Consider the following 14,883-nt stretch of genomic DNA (forward strand, 5'->3'; position numbering starts at 1 on the left):
GTCCATGAGATGGTTGGATGGCATCAATGACTCCATGGACATGAGCTTGAGCAAGCTCTGGGAGTTGATGATGGGCAGGGAAGCCTGGCCTGCTGCAGTCCATGGGGTCACAAAGAGTCAAACATGACTAAACAACTGAACTGAATTGCCAGTCCATTGGTTAAGACTCTGTGCTTCTACACAGGGAGTGCAGGTTCAATCCCTGGTTGGGGAGCTAAGATCCTACAAGCCTAGTGGTATGGCAAAAACAAACAAAAGCAAAAGTTCAAATGTCTTTACTCTCCATCTAAGTGGTATTTTAGATCATGGAATTTTACATATACTCCACAGAGCTTGCTCAAACTCATGTCCATGGAGTCATTGATGCCATCCAAGATTCTACAAAGTAGCTCTAGGATCCCTTTTAGTGGAAAATACACAGATAGTTTACAAGCACCACTTGAACCCTTGTTTGTAATGCTCTGAAACTATATATTACTCATGCTGAGATTCTTGTTCAAAGGTTTAACAACCACTGCATTCAGATCAAGCTATTTCACTGAAAACTAGTGGAAGGTAAAGATAAAACAAAGCCCTAGTACCTAAATATCCCAAATGTCTCTGGCTGGAAAGCTACTTTTCATAAAAATAACCAAGTATTACCTATAGTTAGAATATATTTGGCAAGTTACAAGAAGAATTGCTGAAAGCCATTCCAGATACTGAAGCCCGTTGGTGTTGAGCATTCGGTTACTCTCAGATACAAGGGCAGCCAAACCGATGCCAGCAAGGACAGCCACCACCGCATTGCTCTGCATCCAGAATCGTTCCACCTGTGAACGAGGCATGGGAACAGTGCATCCAACTGACTGTTATATGTAATCGATCAGGTATTTATATATTTTAAAATATATATTGCATGCATATAGTTGCTTATGCCTGTGTCATTTATGTCTTCTTAACTGACTTCCCCAACTCAACTCCATGTCACTTGATTTTTCCATTTTCAAGCATTCTTCCTTCCCTGTTTGACATGTGGATCTCCCTTTTTGAATCCACACAGTCTTTTCTTTACTACACACTTAATCTTGAATTCTTTATCCTAATGTGCAAAGTTGAAGAGGTGGAGAGATGCTTTTGCTTAACTCCTGATGTTTCCTTCTGAGAAGGAAAAGCCCCACCAGTACTGAGAAGCCCCACCAGTATAACACTCTTTCCCCTCACTTATTTCTTCTGGAAGGATTGTAGGGACTGAGCTGACTGGAGAGTCTGGGGGTTGGGCCCCCAGGCCTCTCCTCTTTCTTCTTCTTTCTCTTGGAAGTGAGTCGCCCACAGGAAGTACTTGTCCAGGGGCAGACTCTGGGGTGAGGTGAACTGGGGAGGGAAGAGGCCCGTCCTGAGCAGCACTGCTAATGACTGGACTGTTCAGGGATACAGGATGAGGAGGCTCCCTTGCCCACAAATATTAACCACATTCTCCAACCCCATCGTTATTGGTAACAAAGGTGATTCTCCCACCCAATGTACTGGTTTATCTTGTTCTCAACTGATTCAGAACTCAGGTACCCAAATAAGGTATTATTCATCAGGTCTCTTGGAAATACACACACACACACACACACACAGAGTTGGTTTCGGCTGCTATCTACATTTACATAGTTTGTGTTATAAGGAAAAGAAATACTCTAATCTCAGATATCGTAGTCAGGGAAAATTGAAATATACTTCCTGTTTTGTACAGGTGTGGACTGGTGCGGTAAGAAAATAAGGGAATATGTTGGTAGAGACCCTAAGTACAACCCATATTTCTTTGCTATTTAAAAAAATTCCAGAAGAAATGTGAAAAAGAAAGTGAAAGTGTCAGTCACTCAGTGGTGTCTGACTCTTTGTGATCCCATGGACTGTAGCCCACCAGACTCCTCTGTCCGTGGGATTCTCCAAGCAAGAATTCTGGAGTGGGCTGCCATGTCCTCCCCCGGGGGATCCTCCCGACCCAGGGACTGAGCCCGTGTCTCCTGCACTGCAGGCAGGTTCTTCACCAGCTGAGCCACCGGGGAGGCTCAATCCCCTAAAACATTACATTTAAATACAATTTCCAACTCCTCATCCTTCAGCGTGTAAAAAATCATTGAAAACACCATAATTAAACCAGAAAGGGATATTCGTAAGACAGTCTTATTAGAAACCTAAACTTCAGGATACTGCTCAGTAGCCATAGCCATTGTATAACCAAATACTACCAACATCCCCCTCTAAAAAAATTAAACACACCATTAATCCTATAAAAGAACCACCAAAATTCAATATAATACCACAACCAACACCACCTCTTACAATCAACATGAGCCTCTGATAAATAGGTGAAGGTTTTGAAGAAAATCCCACAAAACCAATCACAAAAATAGTACTTACATATGATGGATGTTATCATTATTCTTACATGGAATTTACCACAAGTAACGATATGAAAAGTCATCACTGTTATTCAACTATAAGAATACTAATGACCAACATTCAGAAATCATACCCACTAATAAAAATCATCAACAATGCATTCATTGATCTCCCCACACCATCAAACATTTTCATCAAGCTATTTTAAAAAATTCCAGAAGAAATGTAGTGGTTCCTATTAACATATCTGCAAGCACACACATAAAATGACTAACTTAAATCTACCTTACATTTATTTTTCTATTTAACTATTGTGTTAATGAAACTATGCTTCCCCACCCCCCAAAAGAGGCCTTAGCCTTACTTATTCAATAATTTAATTTTGATTTGTGACCATGTATACACAATATCAGGGCTTCACTGATAGCTCAGTTGGTAAAGAATCCGCCTGCAATGCAGGAGACCCTGATTCAATTCCTGGGTCACGAATATGCCCTGGAAAAGTGACAGGCTACCCACTCCAGTATTCTTGGGCTTTCCTTGTGGCTCACCTGGTAAAGAATCCACCTATAGTGCTGGAGATCTGGGTTCGATCCCTGGGTTGGGAGGATTCCCTGGAGAAGAGAAAGGCTACCCACTCCAACATTCCAAAGAGCTGGACATGACTGAGTGACTTTCACTTCACTTCCCTTCATGTACAATTTTAATTATTTCTGAGACAGCTTGCCCTTCTACAAGATTCATGAAAGACAGATTTGTACATTCTTCACGAACTTTCTGGTCAAAGGATATATCTAGGCAAAACTTACCACACCCATGAAAAGCGGTTTTGAAATATCTAAATTTGCCCTCCAGGCAAAGAACAATGAATAAACGCAAAACATTCCAGTAAAAAGCCATACTAATGATGGGCTCTGTCTGTCCCTATAAAAAAATTAAAATATGTCCAAAATTACTTATGTGACATGAATATTAATAATATTATAGTTATAAGCTATAGGAAAAATATTTGGAACTAAAAACCTTTCCATTTTTAAATAGGAACAAAGAATGACCTTAGGCTTAAAAATGTGAGTTGGAATAGATAACCAAAACATAGTAACAAGCCACACTGCATTACATATTATAAGCATAACTTGGAACTATGCAGCAAAAAATATGAAATTAAAATCTGCAGAAGAAATATAAATTACTAATCCTATTAAATTTAAGCTTATGGCAACCCACTCCAGTGTTCTTGCCTGGAGAATCCCATGGACGGAAGAGCCTGGTAGACTCCAGTCCATGGGGTCACAAAGAGTCAGACACGACTGAGCGACTTCACTTTCACACATATGCAAAACAAAAGAATAATTTCATGCATCAAAATAATAAAAATTTAAAAATGACAAATCTCAATGCTGGTGAGAATGAAGTTTTATGAGCATGCATGTTAGTACAATGTTCAAGAAAAATTAATTTGATAATATATCAATATATCAAGAGCTTAAAAAATATTCACATTCATTGACCCAGTAATTTGATATGTGGGCATAAATCTTTAAGTAAGAATCAGAAATACTGGATAAGAATTAATCCATAATAATGCCTTGGTATTTATTTACAGTAGTGGAAAAAGTGGAAGCAATCTAAGACTCTTAAATAGGAAAACATTTAAATTAATTGTCCCAGGTTTTAGAATGGACTATTATACAGAAATTTAAATGATTCTAAGTATTTCTTATGGTATGGAAAAATGCTCACTATAATGTTAAGGGTAAAGGAAATAAAACAATAAGTATATACGCAAATATACATTTATATAAGAATATACTCAATAGACTAGAAAGTCAGTGAACAAGAAATTAACAGGTTAATAGTGTGATATTTTTTAGGTTTCCTTTTATCATCAGAGGTTACTTTTATCTTCAGTGGAGTTCAAATAATTGCTTGGTTCTTTTGCAAAGCAACAATAATGATTGACTGTGGAGAGAGTAAGAGATCCAACCAGAAGTTTAAGACATCAGATGGCTCACATAGTTAGATTATTAATCAATCTTTCAAAGTCATTAATTTATAATCAGACAAAAACCTAGCAAAAAAGCAATATATATTTGCCTTTATAGAACTGGTCACAGTCATTTATTTGGAATATAAAATACTACTGGCAGTGTTCTATATAATGACATCAGTTCAGTTTAGTTGCTCAGTCATGTCTGACTCTTTGTGACCCCATGAACCGCAGCACGCCAGGCCTCCCTGTCCATCCCCAACTCCCAGAGTCTACCCAAACCCATGTCCATCGAGTCAGTGATGCCATCCAACCATCTCATCCTCTGTCATCCCCTTCTCCTCCTGCCCTCAATCTTTCCCAGCATCAGGGTCTTTTCAAATGAGTCAGCTCTTCGCATCAGGTGACCAAAGTATTGGAGTTTCAGCTTCAACATCAGTCCTTACAATGAACACCCAGATCTGATCTCCTTTAGGATGGACTGGTTGGATCTCCTTGCAGTCCAAGTGACTCTCAAGAGTCCTCTCCAGCACCACAGTTCAAAAGCATCAATTCTTCGGTGCTCAGCTTTCTTTATAGTCCAACACTCACATCCACACATGACTACTGGAAAAACCATAGCCTTGACTAGATGGGCCTTTGATGACAAAGTAATGTCTCTGCTTTTTAATATGCTCTCTATGTTGGTCATAACTTTCCTTCCAAGGAGTAAGTGTCTTTTAATTTCATGGCTGCAGTCACCATCTGCAGTGATTTTGCAGCCCCCCAAAATAAAGTCAGCCACTGTTTCCACTGTTTCCCCATCTATTTGCCATAATGATATAGTGACTATATTCATTCAATTAATGAACATGGAAAAAATAACAGAAAAAGGAATTACTTTACTCACTTTCTTGTTAAACATATATTTGCCCAAACTGCAAGGGCTTGAATGTTGAATGAGAGTTGGGTCCTCATATTTGTCACTTGAGAACTGTAAAAGACAATTTAATTTATTATTGGCAGAAAACAAATTTGCTAGTTCTAAGTAAAGCATTCTTTACAGACTATACCTGATTATGCAGTAAATAATTTTAAGCCTGGGAGTCAGATTTTAAAATTATTTTGTGTTCTTTTAAATTTGGGAGAAAAAGCACAAGAAAGAGCTAAACATTTCTAAGATGTTTTTCAGTTGTAACACTGAATTACCAACTTATACTATTTGAGCTAAGAACAGATAATTATTTGGTATTTTTGATATTGGTATACTATACTGATATTATACACCAATTTGTATCCCAGATTAGTTTGATAAGAAGTCATGTGAAACTGAAAACAAAATAATTCAAATAATCTTCTGGAGATCCAATCATGGAGAAAAAAGGAAAGAGAACTGATCTCCAACCATCCTTTTCTAGGTTATCTCCTTCTTAAAAGTCTTCCTTTTTTTCTGTATTATTTGGTACAAAAAATGTTTAAGTAATCTCCAAGAAATGTATTTTCCCCCTATAATTAAATTGTTTCATTAACTAATAAACATTTTCCAAGTATTATCTGAGTTTTCAAATAGCTCTAGCAATCTCCAATTTTTAATAAAAAAATGACTCTAAACACTATCTCAAAGAACTTTCTTCTCCATACTGGCAATTTTATTGGAAAAAATGTAATGCCATAATTATGGAAACCACACAATGTGTATTTTACTAATGGAGACTCATCTACTATGAGAAGATAGCTTTACTCATTTTCAAATACACTTGAAAAATTGGTTCCAGCATGAGGCCCATTTCAAACCATTCTTCAAAAGGAATGAAGTCAGTCTCAGAATCAATTTGTAGAGATCTGTTGCTTAAATGTAAGCTTTAAAACATGGTCACTGCCTAGGGTTAGATTAAATAATTTCCAGTATGTAATCCAACAGGATTGCAATTTAAAGATATGCATGGAGAAAGAATGCAATTTGCTTGACTGGAAAAGGGTAGATGATTAGATTCTATCATATTCAAGAATTTTCTAGTAGGTTAATTATGAGCTGCCTTTCTTAACATTCCTGTCTACCTGAAACAATTAAAGACTAGAAATTCTCTCCCTCAGAGAGTGCTAGGATTATTTCCCCATTCCACATATGATTTCATCGGAACAAACAGTCTGGGTGTGCGTGGGCATCACTTTTATCAAGTCTTTTTTTCTGAGTATGTGACCTAACTGCTATTATTTCAATGAAAAGGAGACCTTTGAGTTCCCCCATAGATGATTTTTACATGCAGCTAAGGAAAATTATAGAGATGTATGGTCTAGGATTACTCTTGAGGCGTCTCTGGAGTTCATGTGGGGTTTGTTAAGACAAAATATATCAATGATCCTGAACGTGATGACAGTTTTGGAAAGTAGGTAGAAAACAGTAGGCCAGGAGTCTTGGCATGGAGAAAAGCCCCAAAGGAGAAGCCTACAGACACTGATAAAGTTGTCTTTATCTTTAAAAGGGGAACTGAGCTTCTTGCTACCTTCTCCCCAACAGAAAAGAAAAAGGAGCCACAAGTCTTTATCAGACATAAACAGAAATATTTAAAGTCAATTGTAAGAATCTTAAAAGGTTGTACAAGAATAAATGGTGGCAGGGAGGTATTTTCAAGATATAGTATTAAATGAAAAACAGCAGGCTAACAAAACAGAGTGTATATTATGATTCCATTTTTAAAAACAAGCAAAAATATTAATAATATTGGAAGGATGTAGACAAGAATGTTAATGGATTAAGAACAGTAGTTATCTCTGCATGCTGGAATTATAGGTAATTTTAATTTTCTTGGTTTTCTTACCTGTATTTTCTAAATTTTCTATAACAATTATGTATCATTTATTTAGAGTAGAAACAAAGTAATTTAGAACTTCCCTGGAGGCACAGAGGATAAGAATCTGCTTGCCAATGCAGGGGACACAGGTTTGATCCCTGGTCTGGGAAGATTTCCCACATCCTGGAGCAACTAAGCCCAAGCACCACACTACTGAGCCCAAGCTCTAGAGCCCACAAGCCGCAATTACTGAGCCCATGAGTTGCAACTACTGAAGCCTGTGCACCTACAGCCCATTTTCTGCAACAAGAGAAGCCAATGCAATGAAAAGCCCGTGCACCACAATGAAGAGTAGCCTTCACTCACTGAAACTAGAGAAAGCTCACACAAAGCAGTGAACACTTAGCGCAGTCAAAATATTTAATGAAAGTAATTTAAAAAGAAAAGAACAAAGTATGGAAGGAAGCAAGAAAATTAGCAAATGAACAAGATAGAAATTGTGAGAATATGTGAGCTACCTCACATATAGATTTAAAATATTTTCCCCATATTTTTAAAAGTTTTCATGTTGTCCTGTGAATTCCATATTAATACTGAGGAGATCACTTTAGTGTTAGGTAAACCTATTCATACTTAATTTTATATTGAAATACTGTAAGAATATTACAAAATTGTTATAGATAATTTTCAGTTATCTTAATCTGCACAGGTTTTAAAGCAAATATTAACCCATTTTTCAAAGAAAACTGAGAGATAATATAGATGAAAATATATTAAGCTGGTTCTAGTAAGGCTGGATGTTTAAAAATGTGTAAGTCAAAAACAGAGCTTAAGGACAGCTTAAAGGAAGTATTAAAACATTAAATCAATTAACATTTGAAGAATTAAATGAATATTGTTGTTCAGTTATTCAGTTATGTCTGACTGTTTGTGACCCCACGGACTGTAGCACACCAGGCTTCCCTGTCCTTCACCAACTCCTGGAGTTTGCTCAAACTCATGTTTACTGAGTTGGTGATGCCATCCAACCATCTTATCCTCTTTCATCCCCTTCTCCTTCTGCCTTCAATCTTTCCCAGCATCAGGGTCTTTTCCAAATAGGGTCTTTTCCAATGAGTCGGCTCTTTGCATCAGGTGGCCAAAGTATTCGAGTTTCAGCTTCAGCATCAATCCTTCCAATGAATATTCACGACTGATTTCCTTTAGGATTGACTGGTTTGTCTGTTTGCAGTCTAAGGGACTGTCGAGTCTTTTCCAGCACCACAATTTAAAAGCATAAATTCTTCAGTGCTCAGCCTTTTATGGTCCAACTCTCACATCCATACACGACTATTGGAAAACCATCAGTTCAGTTCAGTCACTCATTCATATCCAACTCTGTGACCCCATGCATTGCAGCATGCCAGGCTTCCCTGTCCATCACCAACTCCTGGAGCTTGCTCAAACTCATGTCCATCGAGTCAGTGATGCCATCCAACCATCTCAGCCTCTGTCATCCCCTTCTCCTCCTGCCTTCAATCTTTCCCAGCATCAGAGTCTTTTCCAATGAGTCAGTTCTTTGCATCAGGTGACCAAAGTATTGGAGTTTCAGCTTCAACATCAGTCCTTCCAATGAACACCAAGAACTGATCTCCTGTAGGATGGACTGGTTGGATCTCCTTGCAGTCCAAGGGACTCTCAAGAGTCTTCTCCAACACCACAGTTCAAAAGCATCAATTCTTTGGCGCTCAGCTTTCTTTATGATCCAACTCTCACACCCATACATGACTACTAGAAAAACCACAACTTTGACTAGACAGACCTTTGTCAGCAAAGTAATGTCTCTGCTTTTTAGTATTCTGTCTCGGTTGGTTATAGCTTTTCTTCGAAGGAGTAAGCGTCTTCTAATTTCATGGCTGCAGTCGCCAAATGCAGTGATTTTGGAGCCCCCCAAAATAAAGTCTCTCACTGTTTCCATTGTTTCCCCATCTATTTGCCATGAAGTGATGGGACTAGATGCCATGATCTCAGTTTTTTTAGTTAGCTTTTTTAATGTTGAGTTTTAAGTCAGTTTTTTCACTTTCCTCTTTCACTTTCATCAAGAGGCTCTTTAGTTCTTTGCTTTCTGCCATAAGGGTGATGTCATCTGCGTATCTGAGGTTATTGATATTTCTCCCAGCAATCTTGATTCCAGCTTGTGCTTTGTCCAGCCCAGCATTTCACATGATGTAGTTTGCATATAAATTAAATAAGCAGGGTGACAATATACAGCCTTGATGTACTCCTTTCCCAGTCTGGAACCAGTCTTTTTTTCAATGTCCAGTTCTAACTGTTGCTCCTTGACCTGCACACAGATTTCTCAGGAGGCAGGTCAGGTGTCTGGTAATTTCATCTCTTTCAGAATTTTCCAGAGTTTACTGTGATCCACACAGTCAAAGGCTCTGGCATAGTCAATAAAGCAGAAATAGATGTTTTTCTGGAACTCTCTTGCTTTTTCTATGATCCAGGGGATGTTGGCAATTTGATCTCTGGTTCCTCTGTCTTTTCTAAATCCAGCTTGAACATCTGGAAATTCACGGTTTATATACTGTTGAAGCCTGGCTTGAAGAATTTTGAGTATTACTTTGCTAGCGTGTGAGATGAGTACAATTGTGTGGTGGTTTGAACATTCTTTGGCATTGCTTTTCTTTGGGAGTGGAATGAAAACTGACCTTTTCCAGTCCTGTGGCCACTGCTGAGTTTTCCAAATTTGCTGGCAACATGAGTGCAGCATTTTAACAGCATCATCTTTTAGGATTTGAAACAGCTCCACTCTAATTCCATCACCTCCACTAATTTTGTTTATAGTGATGCTTCTTAAGGCCCAGTTGACTTCGCATTCAAGAATGTCTGGCTCTAGGTGAGTGATCACACCATCGTGGTTATCTGGGTCATGAAGAACTTTTTTGTATAGTTCTTCTGTGTATTCTTGCCACCTCTTCTTAATATCTTCTGTTTCTGTTAGGCCCCTACCATTTCTGTCCTTTATTGTGCCTATTATTGCATGAAATAAAAACCATAGATGGTTTTTTGGCTAGATGGACTTTTCTAGGCAAAAGCAAAGTAGTGTCTGTGCTTTTTAATATGCTGTCTAGGTTTGTTATTTCTTTTCTTCCAAGGAGCAAGTGTCTTTTAATTTCATGGCTGCAGTCACTGTCCACAGTGATTTTGGAGCCCAAGAAAATAGTCTCTCACTGCTCCCATTGTTTCCCCATCTATTTGCCATGAAGTGATGAGACTGGATGCCATGATCTTTGTTTTCTGAATGTTGAGTTTTAAGCCAGCTTTTTCACCTTCATCAAGAGGCTCTTTAGTTCCTCTTTGCTTTCTGTCATAAGGGTGGTATCATCTGCATATCTGATGTTATTGCTATTTCTCCCCTCAATATAGTTCAAACCAAAATAACAAGAAAATGATTGTTTAAATTGTGCTAAATGCTATGTTCTAAAATGTCTCCAAAAGCAAGAAGATATAAACAAAGAAAAAGTTATTTATAAAGCCACAATATATTGGGTAATTTTGTATCCAACTGAAAGTTGAAACATTTTCATTTTATAGATTCTATTTAGTCTCCTAATAGTCTTGTTCACTGCTGTATTTAATGCTCATTTCAAGCTTTATGTTATTGATGGGATGCTAGAATATTTGACATTATACACAAAAACTGTTAACCACAGAGGTGAGAACTACTTCTCAGATGTACTCCTTCACAAAGAGATAAACTCAGAAATCCCTAAGATCATTTAAAGGAACTAATATAGAGTTCATTTAAAAATAGTTTAAAATATTTCATACTCACAGCAATATTTCAGACATACTGGATCCTATTTCAGATTTGGCCTGAACATAAAAGAGAAAAGTTTATTTGCACAAGTGTTAAACTGAAACTTGGAAGGCTATTGTATTTTAACTACCCTGATTTAAAAGATACATGTTTTAAATATATGATTCAACTCCTCTTCATTCAAAGTGTTTATTTCAGAGTCTTATTGGATTTTTTTAAGAGAAGTCAGTGAAAACTAAACACAGACATCCCTTAGGAATCATTTCAGAAATAATAATTGGCTAAAAATCAGTTAAACTCTTCCAGCAGGAATGATTAACACATTAATGAATTAACAGACTTTACACTTTCATTACAAAGTCTCTTTAAGCTCTTTTTTGGGCACTTTGATTAGAGCTCATTATCACCTGCCTATAATTTCACAATTATGTGTGAATTATACACGTTTTCAAATCTGCAATGGCCCTCAAGCGATATTTCAATGGAATAACCAATGTAAGTAAACCAGAGGATAAATTTAAAGCACCAAACCTTCTCAGTCAAAGAATAATAACTATCCTTTTATTAAATGATTTTATTAGGAAATATCTCTTATATATAAAAACATATATAATCTATATTTAGGCAATAAAGAGTTTTAAAAAAATCTATAGACTCACCATTTATTGAAGAAATAGAACTGCACAACTACTATATTTCACAGAGCCCTTGAAAGGGGCTTTCTTATCCCCTAGTGGTAACTATTACCTTGAACTCTGTGTTAGTTATTACCCTATGTTCTAAAACTATATAGTTTTACTACCTTTTATGTATTATTGAGTAACAGATCATTAGTTTTTGCATGATTTAAAATTTTGTATAAATGGTATTCTTTAATATTGTAGTCATCTGACATTTGCCTAACTCAAGTAAGACACAAAAAGCACAAATCATGAAAGAAAAATCAGATATAACTGCTTATTTAAAAATAAAAACCCATCTGTATATCCTTTCACTTTTCAATAACCATTACTCACAAGCACATTTAGTGTTTTACCCTAAACTATGTCTTAGGGAAAGCAAAGTCTTTTGAAATTCTCTGGAACATACTGTTTCCATTGAGTGAGATCATATTTTATGAAGTATTAACATATTTAGGTCTCCCACTAAATACTAACATGAACACTGTTCATCAAATATTTGAAAAAAAAAGAAAGAAATATTTTGGTCAAGGTATATTAAAATTTCTGAAGTGTTTTACCTCTAATTGTTTCCAAATATTTTTAATCATAGACCAAGGGCCCAAAATGATACCCGATGATAAAAAGCTTCAGCTGAAGCTGAAAAGCTTCAGCTCCTGGGAGCAGAGTCTTTTGACTGCTTGTTATCTTGAAAAATATATTCAGGATACACAAAAGGATGATGTCAGATTAAGTGATTAAGTTTTTTCGAACTCCTGTGAAAGGCTACATTCCAACGGGCAAGTCTGCTAGATAAATAACGAAAAGAAAATTCCACATGCTGTCATTGATAAACACTGTTTTTTCTCCCCCCACTCATGGTCCAGGCAGAACACTGAAGTTTTGCCACTTATTTCCTTAAAAGTGTTTGAAATATACATTTACCAGACTGAATGTTCCATATTCTTCCCTGAGAAAATGTGTCAAAAATCCTAGCAATGTGGTCTGGTCTCCCCAGGTCCAACGAGCTTGATTGAGGTAGGATGAGACAGGCAAGTAGATATAGGGCAGCAGGCCAGCAGAGAAGCACAGACTCAACTTCAACAGGGAGCCTGGGGAGAGTTCCTGCATTAGATCAGACGGAGTCACATGTATCACAATGTTTATTTGAGTCAGATTCGGCCCGGAACTTCAAGAACATATCGAGGAAAACATCAAATATGTTTACTCAGAGCTGATCTCTCAACTTATATCAAGTCACCATGGAAGACGATGTTAAACCTTCTGATTACTGTGGATTACTAGGAAATTGCATCAGCCTGAACTCCTTTGCATGGCAAGTGAAATCTGAGTGAAGCAAATAATATTAGCAAAGACATGGTTTTCATGTTTATTGCATCCTCTACATTTAAAACCATGTCATGACATGCAGCATTGCACAGCTGAGACTACCCGCTTGGAAGTGATTACAGTGTTGATTATGGTGTTTGACCGTTTTCAAAACTGCCCAAGATATTGTTCTAACACTGATTCACTTCATTATCATCATCAAGAGTAGGCTTTAACTATATACTATATTATGACTGCACATTAATAATATATTCTTTCTTGCAGAAACCCCTTGTAGGGTTTTGAACAGTTCATGGAAATCCTTAGCACAAATGAAGGTAGTTTTTAAGTAACACTCAAGTTCATCCAAATGCTGGTTTTTCTTTCTCAATTTACATAGGAAAGAAGGAAATGTGTTGTTGTATGCAACAATCTTGCCTCAAACAGAATATATTTCTCATCTGCAAGTTTCTTCTTTGCTTTTTTCTTTTTTGGCCATGTCATGTGGCATGTGATTTTAGTTCCCCCACCAAGGATCGAGCCTTGAAGTAACTGAAGCATGGAGTTTTAACCACTGTACTACCAGGGAAGTCCTGCTTCTGCACATTTCTAAAGCCAAGGGAAACTCTGCCAAATTTTTACAAAGATTGAGTCCAAAAGAATTCTATGGTTGCTTTAGTAATTGGAAATGTCATCTCTTACAAATATCGTGACTGGAAATTGCCAATTTTTTCTTTACGAAAAAGGGAAATTCATAGGTGACAATGAATATGAGAACCAAGATTTGCATTCACCAGAAGTAGGAAAGTAGTTGACTTACACTGGCATTTTCAAATAAACATTCTCAGTTTAAAATGGAGTGTTTTTATTACAGTACCGATTTTGTTTGACATTTCTAAAGTGGTAATGAGATTCATAAAAAATGATGGGATGAAAAAAATGGAAGAAATAACTAATTGAAGAATATGCCTTTGTTATTCTTAAAAGTAGCTTTAAAGAAAGTAAATGTTTAGATTTTAGCAGTTTCTGCACAAATACATGTAACTCCATGGCTGATTCATGTCAATGTATGACAAAACCCACTGAAATGTTGTGAAGTAATTAGCTTCCAACTAATAAAAAAAAAAAAAAAATTAAAAAAAAAAAAAGTTCAGTTTAGAATGGCAAGACATAGTTGCTGCAGAATTTTCCTTCTGTGTGGGACATAGAGAAACAAACACAGGAGAACTATTTCAGAGAGTGCAGGAGAGTGGCTCTGAGTCCTAGCTGCATGCACACTGGAGTCAACTGGGGAACTTTTAAAACTATCATTCCCAGGGCCTCACACCCAAACAAATAAATCAGAATTATGTTAGGGTAGTGAGAGCACACAAAGGCACACACACACACACAAACACCTATTTACTTTCTTAAATCTTTCCAGATAATTTAAGTGAGCAGTTGGGGTTGCAACCAACTAATTTCCTTCTCTGCCTTAGATCACCTGAGCAGTCAGATCCAATTCCCTATCACTTCACTGGTAGATCTTATTTTTTAGACTCTGCTCTTTAAAAAATAAAAATAAAAGGTGCTTTGAAGAGTCACACTTTCCCAAGTTTCATCATTCATCAGAAGTTGATCTAAGTACAGGGTAAACAGGCTCTCAGACCAGGTTCCTAACTTGTCAGCTCTGGGTCTTATATGTTTTACATGAGAATATGGCTCTCCCTTCAAAGACTTAAAACAAAAGATCTGCTTTTTAAGTTCATGCCAGAGAATGTATCTCTCCGATATCTAGCCACACCTTCTTTGATATCAGAAGCCTGGCTAAGAGTGACGCCATCAAGATGGCAACATAAGTAATCCCAACTTAAGTCCTTCCCACAAAACACCATCAACAACTACCTGTAGACAAGATACTGTTGTGAAAATCCTAGACACTGTGGTTGAGGCCGAAGTCCTGGACCACACAGACTGAGA

At 37.0% G+C, this 14,883-nt stretch overlaps 1 protein-coding gene across 3 annotated transcripts in view; it reads right to left on the bottom strand.

Moving 5' to 3' along the window:
- TMEM260 (transmembrane protein 260) overlaps positions 1 to 14,883 on the bottom strand; it is a 70,908-nt gene that overhangs the window by 18,637 nt on the left and 37,388 nt on the right. For all 3 annotated transcript variants that reach the window (XM_061156977.1, XM_061156976.1, XM_061156978.1), the window contains exons 6-10: positions 12,541 to 12,720; positions 10,952 to 10,992; positions 5,253 to 5,336; positions 3,183 to 3,297; positions 643 to 812 (exon numbers count right to left, since the gene is read on the bottom strand). In XM_061156977.1, the coding sequence (XP_061012960.1) occupies positions 643 to 812; positions 3,183 to 3,297; positions 5,253 to 5,336; positions 10,952 to 10,992; positions 12,541 to 12,720 (590 nt within the window). The remainder of the gene's footprint in view (positions 1 to 642; positions 813 to 3,182; positions 3,298 to 5,252; positions 5,337 to 10,951; positions 10,993 to 12,540; positions 12,721 to 14,883) is intronic.

The sequence above is a fragment of the Dama dama genome, chromosome 12 (assembly GCF_033118175.1).
Source record: "Dama dama isolate Ldn47 chromosome 12, ASM3311817v1, whole genome shotgun sequence".
NCBI classification, from domain to species: Eukaryota; Metazoa; Chordata; class Mammalia; order Artiodactyla; family Cervidae; genus Dama; species Dama dama.